The sequence below is a fragment of the Microplitis demolitor genome, chromosome 2 (genome assembly GCF_026212275.2).
Source record: "Microplitis demolitor isolate Queensland-Clemson2020A chromosome 2, iyMicDemo2.1a, whole genome shotgun sequence".
Taxonomy (NCBI): domain Eukaryota; kingdom Metazoa; phylum Arthropoda; class Insecta; order Hymenoptera; family Braconidae; genus Microplitis; species Microplitis demolitor.
Window position 1 is genome coordinate 6,131,825 of NC_068546.1, and position 14,503 is coordinate 6,146,327.

The 14,503-nt window shown below is 28.9% G+C and overlaps 2 protein-coding genes across 5 annotated transcripts; one reads left to right on the top strand and one right to left on the bottom strand.

The window, feature by feature from the left end:
- Positions 1-645: 645 nt before the first annotated feature.
- On the bottom strand, positions 646-4,302 carry LOC103577700 (protein will die slowly). 3 transcript variants are annotated; one of them, XM_008558471.3, is made up of 2 exons: positions 4,155-4,302; positions 646-3,033 (listed from the first exon to the last, which is right to left on the bottom strand). In XM_008558471.3, exon 2 carries the CDS (start codon positions 3,025-3,027, stop codon positions 2,029-2,031), a length of 999 nt encoding a protein of 332 aa, XP_008556693.1. In that variant the 5' UTR covers positions 3,028-3,033; positions 4,155-4,302; the 3' UTR covers positions 646-2,028. The 3 variants fall into 3 exon arrangements, with proteins under 3 accessions (XP_008556693.1, XP_008556691.1, XP_008556690.1); XM_008558469.3 differs by lacking the exon at positions 4,155-4,302 and adding an exon at positions 3,111-3,357; XM_008558468.3 differs by lacking the exon at positions 4,155-4,302 and adding an exon at positions 3,106-3,357 and having other exon boundaries at positions 647-3,033.
- A 2,811-nt stretch (positions 4,303-7,113) lies between these two features.
- Positions 7,114-14,164, top strand: LOC103577699 (dual specificity protein phosphatase 3). 2 transcript variants are annotated; one of them, XM_008558466.3, is made up of 4 exons: positions 7,114-7,550; positions 8,056-8,231; positions 9,565-9,788; positions 13,520-14,161. In XM_008558466.3, the coding sequence occupies exons 1-4, from the start codon at positions 7,521-7,523 to the stop codon at positions 13,714-13,716; spliced, it is 627 nt and encodes a 208-aa protein (XP_008556688.1). In that variant the 5' UTR covers positions 7,114-7,520; the 3' UTR covers positions 13,717-14,161. The 2 variants fall into 2 exon arrangements, with proteins under 2 accessions (XP_008556688.1, XP_008556689.1); XM_008558467.3 differs by lacking the exon at positions 7,114-7,550 and adding an exon at positions 7,785-7,992 and having other exon boundaries at positions 13,520-14,164.
- The last annotated feature ends 339 nt before the right edge of the window (positions 14,165-14,503 follow it).

Genomic DNA, 14,503 nt, shown 5'->3' on the forward strand with positions numbered 1-14,503 from the left:
AATGTAAATTATATAGTTTGGAAACGACAATTAGTCGCGATAAAACAAATGATCTTAATCTATTCATTATATTCTTGATTTTGTAAACCATTTCAATAAAATCATATTTCTACAATTTAAATGTGAATCCTATACTTCCAGACTGAGATTATAGGAATTTAATATTAACAAGCCAGACAGTTATTATCAATAATTTAAATTTCTTTTCGACTTATCATTGTATTTACATTTTAGTATATCATAATCAAGTATAAAAATAAGATAAAATATCTTTTCAATACATTCGCAGACTCTTCAAATTAACGATTATATGTCACCTTTTACTGTGTACTGTCACTTTTAGTAAAATGGCGGGAAACAAGTGAAGTGCAGTTTTACCAAAACTAAAATTTTCCCAGTCAAAATTACTCTCCACATTGCAACTATAATTTTCATAAAAGCTACGATGCTCTATTGCAAAAGTGAAGTAATCTGTCGATTGTTTTTGGGTTGTCATTCAATTTGATTTCCAATTTATAAAATTTGTATTACTTAAATTTTGTTAATTATATATATATATATATATATATATATATATATATATATATATGTATATATTTACTACATGTACAGTTTTGGCGCTTTATATCTCCGGAAAACAGAACATTAAATGGCTGTTTACCCGCTGATGAAAAATATATAATTAATGAAAACACGATCAAAATGTTCCTATTATATACTAATCAATGCTATGAAATGGCTTAATACGTAACTTCTCTTTATCAGCAGTGAAGTCCCTTTTCAAAAGACCCCATAGAATCCACTCAAACGGATTAAAAACCGTATAGAAAACAATACAATCCTATTGCATTTTGCGGTTTTTGACCCATTTGAGTGGATTTTATGAGAACTTTTGGATAGGAATTCCAGTACCGAATATTTTTGCCATAGGACTAACGAATAAAACAGTAACTAGCTCCTCAAATCTTATTGCATTGCAAGTCTTACGTATTTTTTATGAAATAGTTGAAATTAAAATGAATAATTAATCTACTAAAATTTGATTGTAATGAAACGCGTCAACTAGACATGTGTTGAATTAAGTAAACGTGCTCAACACGCAGGCCAAATCATTATACCCATTAATTACAATGTTTTAGCACTCGTCTTCGGTGCAAACTAATTCCAATAGCCATCTTGACTTCAAGTTGACAGAACGATACGGTTGAAATTTGACGGTAAATTTAGTGCAAAGAGTTGATGTTCAAATTATAAGTTACGTTGTTTAGATTCTTTTCCATAACTTTTAAGCAACACTTTCTCTCACCTTATCTTGTTCAAAAAGCGAACATGGATTTACAACAACTTGCAGTTCATGTTATATACCCGAATCGTAGTCAAAAGTTGAAATAGCTCATAATCGGCAACAGCTCATTGTTAAATTGATAAAAATTTCTGTTGAACAAATGGGTATATCTGGGAAGCACTCACTGATGTTCGAAAATGTGCACCCTCAACTCATTAAAAACACTGTACTTGACAATTGATGACTAATTTAGCCTGCTTGAGTTATACGTCATAAAACTACTATACAGTAAAATAAGTTCATCTCGAAGTGACGATTTTTTTACCACAGTTTTACGAGCTTTCCGCCGTGGCCGAGAATTCGCAAGGGTATAGATGAAAAACCATAGTTCGCAAAATTTTAAGTATTTAACAACTAGTTATACATATAATGTATGAAAAAAAAACATTTCAATCTAAACTGTGATTTTGCATTTTAATTTTTATGATATTTATGACTTTGAAATTTAAAGTAATGTAAAAATAAAGTATGTAATATTTTTTTTATTGATTGTGAAGTCAATCACTTTTTTACTAAATACCTCGAAATATTAACTGAATGCGACGTAAAACTCATGTTTTAAATTACAAAAATATAAAAAAATGAAAATGCTCTTACATAATACACGTTTTGTAGTAATGTTATTTACAGAATTAGAGTAACGAAAATTTATACACCTAACAGTTTGCTTAAATTGACTAATGTTATGCATCACTTTTCCATAATTTTATAGTCTTATCATTATCCAGAGCAGCTGAAGCAATAATATTTTTCGTTGGATGGCATGCTGTACAAAGTACTACATCTGTATGACCCTGAAGTTTTTGAACTACTTCCTTTGTCTGTATATTCCAGATATATACCATATGATCTTCCGAACCAGAAACGATCCACTTTCCTCCTGTGATGGAAAAATTGGAGAATATGCAGTACTTTTCATTACGATGGCCTGTATAAGTTTTCAAACATTTTCCTTTACTGTAATCCCACAACTTAAAAGTGTTATTAAAAGTTGCTGCCAAAATATATTTGCCATTTGGAGAAAATTTAACGAATGATACAGGAGTATCATCATCAATAAGAGTTTTTAAGCATTGTCCAGACGCAGTATCCCATATGCGAAACAAACCATCATAACTGCTAGAAACAATTAAGGATCCATCCCTGTTGAAATGAACTGCACTTATAATGTCAGAGTGAGCTGGTAATATTCTCAAACACCTCCCTGTTATAACATCCCAAATTCTAACGCTCTCATCAAATGAGCCAGAAACGATAAGATTAGACTGAGGATTAAAATTGCAACAAAAAACATAATGACTATGGCCTCTCAAAGTTTTTAAACATTTACCCGAACTAAGCTCCCATATTTTGAGAGTTGTATCATCAGAAGCAGAAACTAGTAGCCTACTGTCACTTGACCATGCTACATCTGAAATTCCTAATTCATGCCCTTTAATAGTTTTTTCAAACTTTCCGTCATAAGATCCCCATATTTTAATGAGTTTATCGGCAGATGAACTTGCAAGCCATTCTCCATCAGGGCTAAATTTTACCGATGACACACCTTTAGTATGTCCGGTTAGTGTGTATTTCAAAGTATAGTTTGGTTTAACAGCAGAGCTTCCCCTAGCTGCAGTTGCTAGCGTTGAAGTAGTACTAGTTGATGGTTGATGAACTGGAGATAATCCGAGAGGTATCATTGTTGCCTATAAATGTAAAGTACACAAATTGTGACCAATGAAATAAATATTAATTTTGTTATAACAAAATATAATAACCTCACTTATTAGTTTCTGACTAGAAAATAATTATATTTTTCGATTAGAGTATTGTTGAGTTATTAAACACCTCGACTGTAAACAGTGTGAATGACTAACGTTTCCTGAGTATTCAAAAATTAAGTATATAAATAAGATAATATATTCCTGACTCATTTGGACTCGATACTAATTTTATGTAATTTGCTTTGTATTTGAAAGACATTTTGTGACACTTTATACAGTCGTCGAGTCGTTCCAACGAAAGTTTGGGATTTTGCCCTACCACAATTATTTCATATCTACCGCAACATTTGGATTCGCGCATGCGCAGAATATTTTTTCCAGAATATTATAATAGAGGGGGAAAGAATAATGGCGGGAAAAACCTGAGTTTTTTCCGGGACAACTACATAATATTTATGAGTACCATCCATGTAACACTATACATATATTTCAAAAAAGGAGTTATTAGTATTTTCAAATAAAATCGAAATCTTAACAACGACTGGACAAAAAAAAAGAAAAAAAAATTTGTTTTGAAACTGTCTGTTTTGGCGTTGAATGTTCCATAAAAATAAATAAATTTATGAAAAATCCTTAATAACAAAATTTTTTAAATAACTACTAACTTTCATCGCTTAGCTATACATTTTGAATTTTTTTTCTTCTGCAACATTTAAAAAAAATTAGTTGCGATTTCATTAAATAACATGAATTTTATATTATCGTCAATTGCTGTAATTAAAGTAAAGTATTAGAACTGTTACCAATACCTTTAACAAGTTGGTGAAGAATAAAGAATATAAACTAATTTAGAAAAGACAAAATTAGTCGGGCTTAAACATAATATCTTATTCTATTCATATTCTTGATTTTGTAAGCCATATTTTAATAATGTAAGATTTCTACAGCTTAAATAAAAATACTATGTCGATATTGAGGTTAGGAATTTAATACTAACATGCTAGACAGTTATTATCGATCACTTAATTTGGTTTTTTCGACGTATCATGGTATTTATTTTCAAATATACATCATTATTAAGTATAAAATAATAAGATAAATACCTTTACAATATATTCACAAACTCTTCAAAAAAAAAACGATTAAGGTTCTCCTTAAGAACAATAAGTCACCGTTGATTTTTATCCCGACTCTTTGAAAACCAGTCTAACCTCACACTCCATTACTACATTCCCTCGCGGTTTTGATTCACCCTGGAAACACCCCGGAAACACGATGGAATCACGGTGGATCCACGGCGGTTACACGGTGGGTTTTTTGTCATTTTGTCACCGTGATTACACGGTGTATTCACCGTGATTCCACGTACACCGCGTCATCACCGTGGATACACCGTGGAATCAGGGTGGGTACACCGTGTTACCATCGTGGAAACACCATGTAACCACCGTGTATACACGGTGATAAAATGGCACAAACCCACCCTGTAACCACCGTGATTCCACTGTGTTTCCACTCCCAGGGTGTTTCCAGGCTGATTTAAAACCGTCAGGGTTTCAAGATTAGTCTTCCTATAGAGTAAAAGTCGCCGTCGTTTCTTACCCCCATTATTAAAAAACAAGTCTAGTCTCACACCGTTACTGCACATTAACATTACAAACCGAAAATTCCCGATGGCGGATTGCTCTCTCTGGGAAGACTTATTAAGACTGGGCCGTACTAAACTAATTTTTGAATTTTACTTTTCTTTTAATTTATTAATCAATTGTTATTGTAGCAATGTTTATAGTTTGCTAAAAAATGTCTAAGACAAACTTTTTCAGAAGGTTTTCATCATTCGAGCAACGTAATAATTCAAAACTTAAATAGAAAAGTAAAATTCGAAAATTCGGTAAGTATACTGCCCATCCTCAAGACTGGGTGGGCTGGGCCTACCTAACGAATATTCGAATTTTACTTTTCTAATTACGTTTTGAATTACAAAATAAAATTGGCAAAAATATTAGGTTATAGTGTAGTGTACCTTATTTCTTAACAATATTAAAATAATTCCGAATAAATCAACATGCTGTACCTCGGAGAAAATTGGTCGTATATATAGAATATAAAAATATAAAAAGCAAGTTGTAGCTTCAAGTGTCTAGTTTTTAAATCTGGAGAATGTTTTATTATGCAAAGTTTCGGAGTAATCCTAAGAAAACCACTGCAGAAAAAAATTCCAAATTTTTGCTCGTCTTAAAAGCGGTCTAAAAGCTTCAATAAATTTTTTTTTGATAAATGTACCTCAAAATTTTTTAAATGATTTAATGCTTTTTAATTTGCCACCCTTAAAAAATCTGTAGGACGATTTGGCGAGGAGTTAACGTCGATCAAAGCAAAAAAGTCAATTTTGACTTGGACAATCAATAATTCGAGACCTATTGATTGTATAGAGAACGGAAGTAGGATTTTGAAAACTGCGAAATATTCTCTACTCTCAGAAAGTAAATTAGCGAAATTCACTAGCAAATAGTGAATAGTCACTAAATTCCACTAATTTAATTTTAAAGAGTAAAAGACAAAATTAGTGGCTTTTGATGAAAAAATTTTTTCGAAGCGATATTGTTGATTAAAAAAAAAGATATTTAAGGATATTTGGATAAATTGGTATAATTTTGGATATAATGGATGAACGAACGATATCATCGGTAATTTTCTCGAGTAAAAAAACAAATTGGATTTGATTTTCAAAGTTCTTAATGAGGTTTTTGAGGATCAATTTCGAATTTTAAGATTGACGACAATTATAGAAAGTTATCCTAGTTTAGTCCTCAAAGTAATAGTTACGACCCATTTTACAACTTTGAGGACTAAACTGGAATAACACAATCTGAATTAGAGCCTCAAAATACTTAGAACATACAGAAATAATTTTATCCACATTTGAACCTCAAAAGTCTCATTCGGTGTATTCTCTCCCCTCCCTTTTCTATATAAAATTTTTAAAAGCCCGAAGCATAACGTTTCATTCGTTGAGGATTTTAAGGTCTTTGTTTTGTAAAATCGATGAATTATTCGCATTTAGATCTGATGGTTTTCATTGAGGATTTTTAGAACTGAAGTAGAGTTACTTTCTGGGCGGCAAATAAAACATCAAAGGAATTGAGGCTTTTGAGAGCTAAAATAGAATTTGTTTTTTGACTCCCCGCACGAAAAAATATATATTTTGGCAAAATAGTATATATCCGGCTTATATCTTTAGTATCGTCGTATGTATGCTTTGTTGCTGGTATATATTCTCGGATATATCTTTTTCCGTGTGGGTCGTGCTTCATCATCGAAGTGTCCCAAAAAAATCCTGAAAATTTCAAGCCGCGATATTTTTTCTGAGTGCCCTGAAACTTTAAGTTTATCGTTTTCGCTAGAAATCGCGTAATAAGCAATTCTTTGGTATTTTTTTGGTTTTTCATTTTTTTCAATTTCAAAAGGATTTTTTTTAGTGATAATTTATATTTCTTCGATCAAAAACATTGATTAGTGACGAAAATGGATTTATTTTCATAATTTTTCTTCCTCATGTGTACAATTATTTTTTTTATAATCTTAAAGCATCCGGAACAATTTAAGGGAACAAAAAATTCGAAAACAAATCACTTCCTTATGATCCTGAAGCTCTTGAAGTTAGTAGACAATTAAAAATTTTCAGATTTTTTTTTTTTTTTTTTTGAATAAATCAATTGCAAAAAAGCATGCACTGGTAGAAAATTAAAAAAACTAGATGCAATTTCTTTTCAAATATTGTTTTTTATAATTTATCGTTTTGAAAAAAAAAAATCCAAAAATTATAAAACGTCGGCTAACTTCAGTATAATAATTTATTACACATTTTTTTAAAAGCTATAAGAATTGTTATAAGAGCAATCAGTTAATAAATTAAACGAAAAATGAAATTTCAAAATTTGAAATATTTCTTTTGAAACCGCCAATGAAAGTTTCATATTTTAATTTCATAGAAATCAGCCTTAAAACTAATAATCACAATAGTAACATAGACAACACAATAAATAAAAAAAAATGGCGGTAGTATTTGTTATTGTCAATATACACACGTGAGTGCTTGAAGGTGTGAATGAATTAACAAAACATTGTTATCTATACGTAGATTATGTATTGATGAATATAAGTAATCATTTGATCTTGAATTTTCTACAAAAAAAAAAAAAAAAAAAAAAAAAAAAAAAACAAATAATATCTGTTGATTCTCGAAGTTTATAGATATGTTTGTATTTTTAATACTCCTACACGATTAGTAATTCTCTTACATAAATAGTTCGATTTTATTGTCAGTTATCATTGGAATTAATTAGATAATTCAGTAAAAAAGGAAGTATAGTTAATTGACTTATATAAACTAACAATTTTCTAATACTGCGTAGTAAACGCAAGCAAATAATTTTAATAAACATTTGTGGTCTTGTAAAACCGAAATTATGGCGGGTTTTTTTGGCTCACATCAAAAAGTAAGTTAATTCATCTATTGAATAAATATAATTTTATTCTTTCTTTATATTGATAAAATAATTGATTTTAAATATTTAATTAATAAAACTTATTAACCAAAGTAACAATTTTTCGAGGTTAAAAATTCAAATTTTCTTAGTTACTTTTTTTTAAAGAACGATAATTTTTTGTCTGTATTTTGTTTTAATACTTGCATTCTAGTTTTATTTTTTTCCCGTACACAACCTGTGTATTATAAATAAAAATAAACATAGTAATTGTTTCGTAATGTTTAAAAATAAAATTTTTCATTGAACGCCTACTAGACATTATTTTTGATACATTTTATTGTGAAGTTAAAAATTTCAGAATTCACTGAACATTCTTTGTATTCATATTTTGTATTTTAATTGATTATTAATAATAATAATAATGAAGATAACTTGGAGGGATCGTGATCGAGTAATTTTTTTTATTTTAAAAAGTAAGTCTTTTTTTATTTTAATTATTAAATTATGTTTTTAGGATTTTTTGCAAACGTTGGAAGGTGGCGAGACGACATTTGCTTCATTATCACATGCATTAAGAGAGAACAAAGCTGATTTTTTCAAAGCAATACCGGGTTTCGAACATGAAGTTAATAACTACTCACAGGATATTGATTGTGATGAAGTTTATCCGAATATTTATATTGGAGATGCGTAAGTTTTTTACATATATAAAAAAAAAAATTTAACATGGAATTATTATTATTATTGAATTATCAAACGTATACCTCTAGAAAATTCTAGATTTCTTCAAAATATGAATAACTTTTAGTGACAATTACTCATTTGTAACTATTCTTATCTCAGGGCAATTTCAAAACAGTAAGAGCTAATTTAGCGCTTATTCAGTCTACGAAAGTTTTTGCATAGTATCTCTTTTTTTTTAATTGAACAATTTTTTACTAGAGCCTACACTGTAAAAAATTTGCAGAGTGATCACGGAGTAGATGACTTTTTATTTATTCACTCTCCTTCGGAATGAAATTCACTTCCAATGGGAGTCATCGATAGAGTGGATGATTTTTTATTTAATTAATTCCCTCGGGGTGAATTTTACTCCGAAGGAGAGTTTCGAAAAATATTAATTATAAAAAAAATTACCAATACATAGTGAGCTTAAGCCTTTGATATTTTGACATTTATATTGAGTACGGAAATAATTACGAGCTCTCTTTTCATATATTCACGTGAAATGATTCTTAAAAATTATAAGCAGCTGATAATTAAACTTTTACGACATAATTCCACTGATTCACGAACTGTTGTATGACTTACATCAACCATACTATGAAATAACATTTCATATTGTACCGAAGTATCAAATATTCCCATAAAAACTATGCCACTAAAGCTATTTAATAATTTAATATTTTCACTATGTATTATATATATGAAATTACAATTTAGTGAGTTGCTAAAAAATTTTATAAATTAAAAACATAATATTTTTAGTTTAATTACTAAAACCTAAATCAATTATTGATTGAAATATTTATGTTTCTAATTAAAAGCTGTCTCTATTAAATTAAAATGTATTTAAGTATTAAACTCTGGACCGGAGTGAATGTGGATTGAAATTAAATTCGCGTCACTCCGAAATCACTCCGCTGAAAAGACAAACTCATTATTTACTTCGTATGTGAAATAATTTTTTTTTAAACTCCGGAACTCCGAGTGACGGAATGAATTTAGATTAAAATAAAATCTATCTTCACTCCCGATTTTTTACAGTATAGCATGCAATTTTTTGTTGTAAGAAAATTTTAATATAAATATAGAATTAGCTCTTGTTTAATTGTGAAATTGAACAGTTGAATCATCGAGTTACAAATAAATATATATGAATCTTTATAAATATATTTACAAATTTTGTTAAATAAAATTTTGAAAGAAATATAATTTCATTATTTAGTAATTTCGTTGATTAGTTGAAAATTATGGGTACATATATTTATTGATTTTTGTTTTCATAATTTTAATTTTACAGAGCAACCGCAAAAAATAAACAATACCTACAAAAAATTGGTATAACACATGTTTTAAATGCTGCAGAAGGCAATCGCTTTGGACATGTCAACACAAATCAATATTATTATCGTGATACGGCGATTGAATATCTTGGAATACCAGTAACTGATTTACCAACGGTCGATATCAGTAAATACTTCAACGATGCCGCTAATTTTATTGATAATGCTTTGAAACGTAACGGTAAGTATCGTAGTATTTTTATTTAATAAAATAAATTAACTTTTGTGATTGAAATAAATGAAGTTCATAAACAAGATTTTGAAGGTATTTTCAATATCACTTTTGCTGCAAATTATAAATTTTTATGCATAATAATTTGTATTGATAACTTCAATAATAATCACTCATTTTTAAAAATACCCTGTACTGATATTTCGAAAATATTTTATAAAATTTTCTGAAAGTATAATAAATTAAAATAACGTTTGCAAAATACGTCTCTGGTCACCGCTCCTTTAAAAAAAAAAATTTGTTAAAAAAAGAAGTTGAAGAATCAATGGATTTTACGTTAAAACTTTCAATCGTTTGGAGGAGCGGGTAAGCTTTATTAAACTATAGGCTCAAACCTGGCAGGAATATTTTTTAACTTCTCGCTAAGAAAATTGGAAATTTTCAAAAATTCGGGAAGTTATTGGTTTCTTATCTGGATTTATTGAGTACGACGTACTGCTGGTATCGGGCGTCGCTGCATGGCGAATCCTCGGCGTATCTTACTGCTGGGCTGTTGATGGACTTGACACTGGGCAGATCACTCGGACAGAACTTCACAAAATATTTGGTTTTGTAAACCACTTTATAACAAAATTATTCACTAAGACGAATTTAGATTTTTTTCAATAGAACAATAGATTGGCTTAAGCATGACTGATTAGCCGAGCACTTGAACTTGAGTGAGTTCACTCGATCCTTGAACTTGAGTGTTGGACTCAATGACTAGATAGAACAAACTAATAGAGTAGATATCGTTAGGCCGACTCAAATAAATTGTTATGAGTCCTGGTGCTAGAGTGGGACCTCGCTAAGCGTCCTCAGTCCACTCTAGCTGATGGCCAGAGCCTAAGTCCTCGAGAAAGTGTTTGCTGGCCCTTTTATATCTTAATTTTGGAGGGGTGAAACTACCCCACTGTCGTCTAAGTTCAAATTCGATCTAGGTGGCCTCTGACATGGCCCCCAAGTGACTAAGGAAGTGTTAATTAAAATACAAATTATTCTAATAGATGGCCGTAGAATCAGTTAGACTTTGCGCTCGATTTTCAAATCGTAAATCCAAAACGCACGTTTACAATCTAAACACTTTTGGTTTCTATCCGGACTATTTTAATTATTTCATGCTATCACTAGATTACATTTGACGACGCATCCTCGGATAGAAACGTCTGTGAGTTTTGAGGGTGTTAGAACGTGCATTATACAGTAAGATTAGTTCGAGTATAAAAATTAAAAATGAGTGATTTCATAATAAATTGCTCATTACGTACTTTTTTAGAACTTCAATCGTTGTAAATTTTTTTTTCTAGGATTTTATATCGCGCTCTTCATAAATATTATGTCTTTTTGGCTTTCGAGTATCAAAAAGGCATATTGATTTTTTAAAATTTACCTGTCGCTTTGGAATCACGAAATTGATAAAAAATCAAAATTTTAAATATTAATTTCAAAACAGCCTATAATGGCATTAGAGCATCAAAATGCTTTTTTTTTTAATTGCCCATTGACCATTTTTTACTTGAATACAGCTCAAAAATCACCAAAAAATTTCAATGTCTTTTTTACTTCCATTTTTTCCAGAAGTGAATTTAAATTTGAATTATTAGAGAACTCTTAAGTTTTTGTTTACGATTATTCTTGATTAAACGCATACATTCATATGGAAATAAGTATAAGTAATTAAGATAAAAAGTATAAGGAGAATTGAAGTAGATTCTCATGTCAAAATATGAAATGTCCGTCAAAAATTTAAAAAACAATAATTTTTTGAATGTTTTGTTGATATTTTCTAAACTAACAAACCGATTACAATGAATTATGCACTGATAAAAAAATAACGTGAAGACAAGGATTTGGATAAATTTTTGTAATATTTAGTACATTACATTACGAGGTATCTAAAGAAAATAAGGTAAATTATTATTTTTGAAATTTTTGGTATCTATATCTCACGAATGAATTTTCCAGTTTTGATGTTTCGCCGGTTAATCAAGCAATCGACGCGTTTTGTCGAGTTTTAGAGCTGATGTATTTGAAAAAATTGCTTTTTATAATTTCTTTTTTCAACGATATCTCTCGAATGAACCAATTGATTGAGAAAGTTCTTACAGCAATCGACGCGTTCTGTTAAGTTCTAGAGCAGATTAGATTTTGGAATTGATCGATCAAGTCGTTTTTGAAAAATTAAAAAAAAAATGTTTATCTTTTGAATTTCCTAATTACCTCAGTATGTATTTGATCGAAAGATATGAAATTCACAGAAAAGTTAATAGCTGCACGGAAAGAAAAACATGGGAATTTTTCCAATTTTACTTAGGAGAAATTCCCTTGTTGACAAATTTTGCTTTATCGACATGATAAATTTTACCAAGGAAAAATGGAAATATAACCAAATTTTATAGGAATTTTACCCATATATTATAGGAATATCTTCCATGTTGCCATTGCAAAAATTTCCATGCAACATATCAATTTTTCCTATGCTGACATGGGAATTTTTCTCATGCCAAAATGGACATTTTTACCATGTCAGTATAGGAATTTTTCCCATGTTACTGGAGTAATTTCTTCCTTGTCAACATGGGAAAAATTCCCACGTCAACTTCATTATTGATATTTTTCAATGTTCCGTGCTATACTGCACCAAATGACATATTGTTCTTATTTTTCAATGTACTGACTCTTAAGTCAACCACCAAAACTCAAGGTATATGTCTATTGGCCATAATGTTTGTAGTTTCGTCCTAAGTACGTTAACGGACTCATCAGTAAGGCTATGTTAACGCACTCTTGCCTTAGATTACATCTCTTACTAGTACGCGCCGGCGTAAAACAGTGTTGTGGGCTTCAGCCAGACACTATACTAGCAAAAGGAGGCGGATACCGTCCAAACTACTTGTAAGAAAATGTTAGGTGAGCTGTTGTACACCTTAAAAATATTGAAATAACACAAATATGCTGATTTTCACTATTACAAGAGTTCAAAAATTATTTGTAACTCTTAGATAGACCTTCCTATCGCCACCGTCCATCTTACGGCTTTAAATAAATTTAATTATTATTATTAGAAAAAATTTTTATCTTTGAAAATCTACATGATTTTGTGTTATTTTTACCAATTTTGTACACATTAGTCACAAAGTTCGGATAGATATCACATGTTAGAGACAAAAACTCATACAGAAAATTTAATCCGCCATGTAGCTGAACACGTGGAAAAAATTTAATTATAGATATTTAAGGTATAAACACTTGAAACATTGAAAAATGTGGTGAGCCCTGAATATAGGCAATTACCAAAAGATTATATAATATCACATTATATAAATTAATATATTGTAAAAAATATATACTTGAATACATAGCAAGCATATGTATCTCCATGCAGATAATTTGGCTGCAATATAATGTCATATGTTTACTATATATTTTTCAATATATGGAAATTATATTGCTTTTTCATACGTAATAGTACAATAGCTATGATTAATAGGCACGAATCGATCAAAGATTTCAAAAAAGTTTTAAATATTCTAGATTATTCGAAAATTTATAAGTTGAATTAACATACAAATTATTTATTTTGCTAGTTTATAGTAAACAAATTTAAAAAATAAAATTAACAGCTTAGTATTGTAAATGCCTTCAATTTATTGATTTTTTTGTAAAAATTAATTGTTTATTACACAAACTTAATTTATTAGGTAAAGTATTTGTTCACTGCGTGATGGGTGTATCAAGAAGTGCAACATGCGTTATCGCATTTTTGATGATTAAACGTAATATGTTATGTGAAGATGCAATACGTTTGATTCGTAAAAGCCGTAGCATTCATCCTAATGACGGTTTTTTGCGTCAATTAGCGGCACTTGACAATCAATTACGCCGTCATCGCCTTTAATTTATTTCTAATAAAATATCCATTGTTGTTAGTCAATTAAAAAAACTAACAAAAAAAAAAATTAAATTGAAATATTAGTAAAGATAACAGAAAAAATTGAAAAACATTGATGGAAATTCCGTTTAGATATTAATCAACTTGTCCTATGAATTTTTACTATTAAAAATAGTAAAATAAATGTATTATTGATGATTTCAAAGCTTTTTAATTTTGAAGTTATGAAACATTTAAATTCAAATCATTTACTGTTATAACAAATCTTATATTTTCATAAATTTACAATCATTTGTTCGCGTAGTTAATTAATCGAATACAGTATTTTAACCATTTTTTTGTTTTTTGCTTTACAAATGTATTAATATACTTATTAAATCTATTAGTTAAACTATTTTTTTCAAATTATAAATTTTATATAAATTAATTAAACATAAGGAAATAAATAATTTATTTTTTATTTATTAGTAAAGCTAGTTAAAAAAAAATCTTACTTTTCTATTATTAAAAAATATAGCATTTTATTAAAATGTTTATTTACAAATAAAAATATTCACATTAAATTAATATGTTATATATAAACTTGATAACACTGGAGACCATAATTGCTTTTGTATGTGAATTCGAATAAACTAAAAAAATAAACAAATTTTTCATACGTATTTTTTTTTCTCCTACATAATAATTATTTTTTTAAATAAAAATATTAATCATAATTAAATAAACAACAAAATATTTATGGTTATTGCATAATTAGGTTTTTAAAAATTTTGTATGTCTAGATTTAAAAAAA

Bases quoted from the DNA above. Each gene is read 5' to 3' on its own strand.
- LOC103577700 (XM_008558471.3), bottom strand. From the start codon at position 3,027: ATGATACCTCTCGGATTATCTCCAGTTCATCAACCATCAACTAGTACT.
- LOC103577699 (XM_008558466.3), top strand. From the start codon at position 7,521: ATGGCGGGTTTTTTTGGCTCACATCAAAAA. The intron at 8,232-9,564 runs GTAAGTTTTTTA...TTAATTTTACAG, and splicing joins AATATTTATATTGGAGATGC to AGCAACCGCAAAAAATAAAC. The intron at 9,789-13,519 runs GTAAGTATCGTA...TTAATTTATTAG, and splicing joins TAATGCTTTGAAACGTAACG to GTAAAGTATTTGTTCACTGC.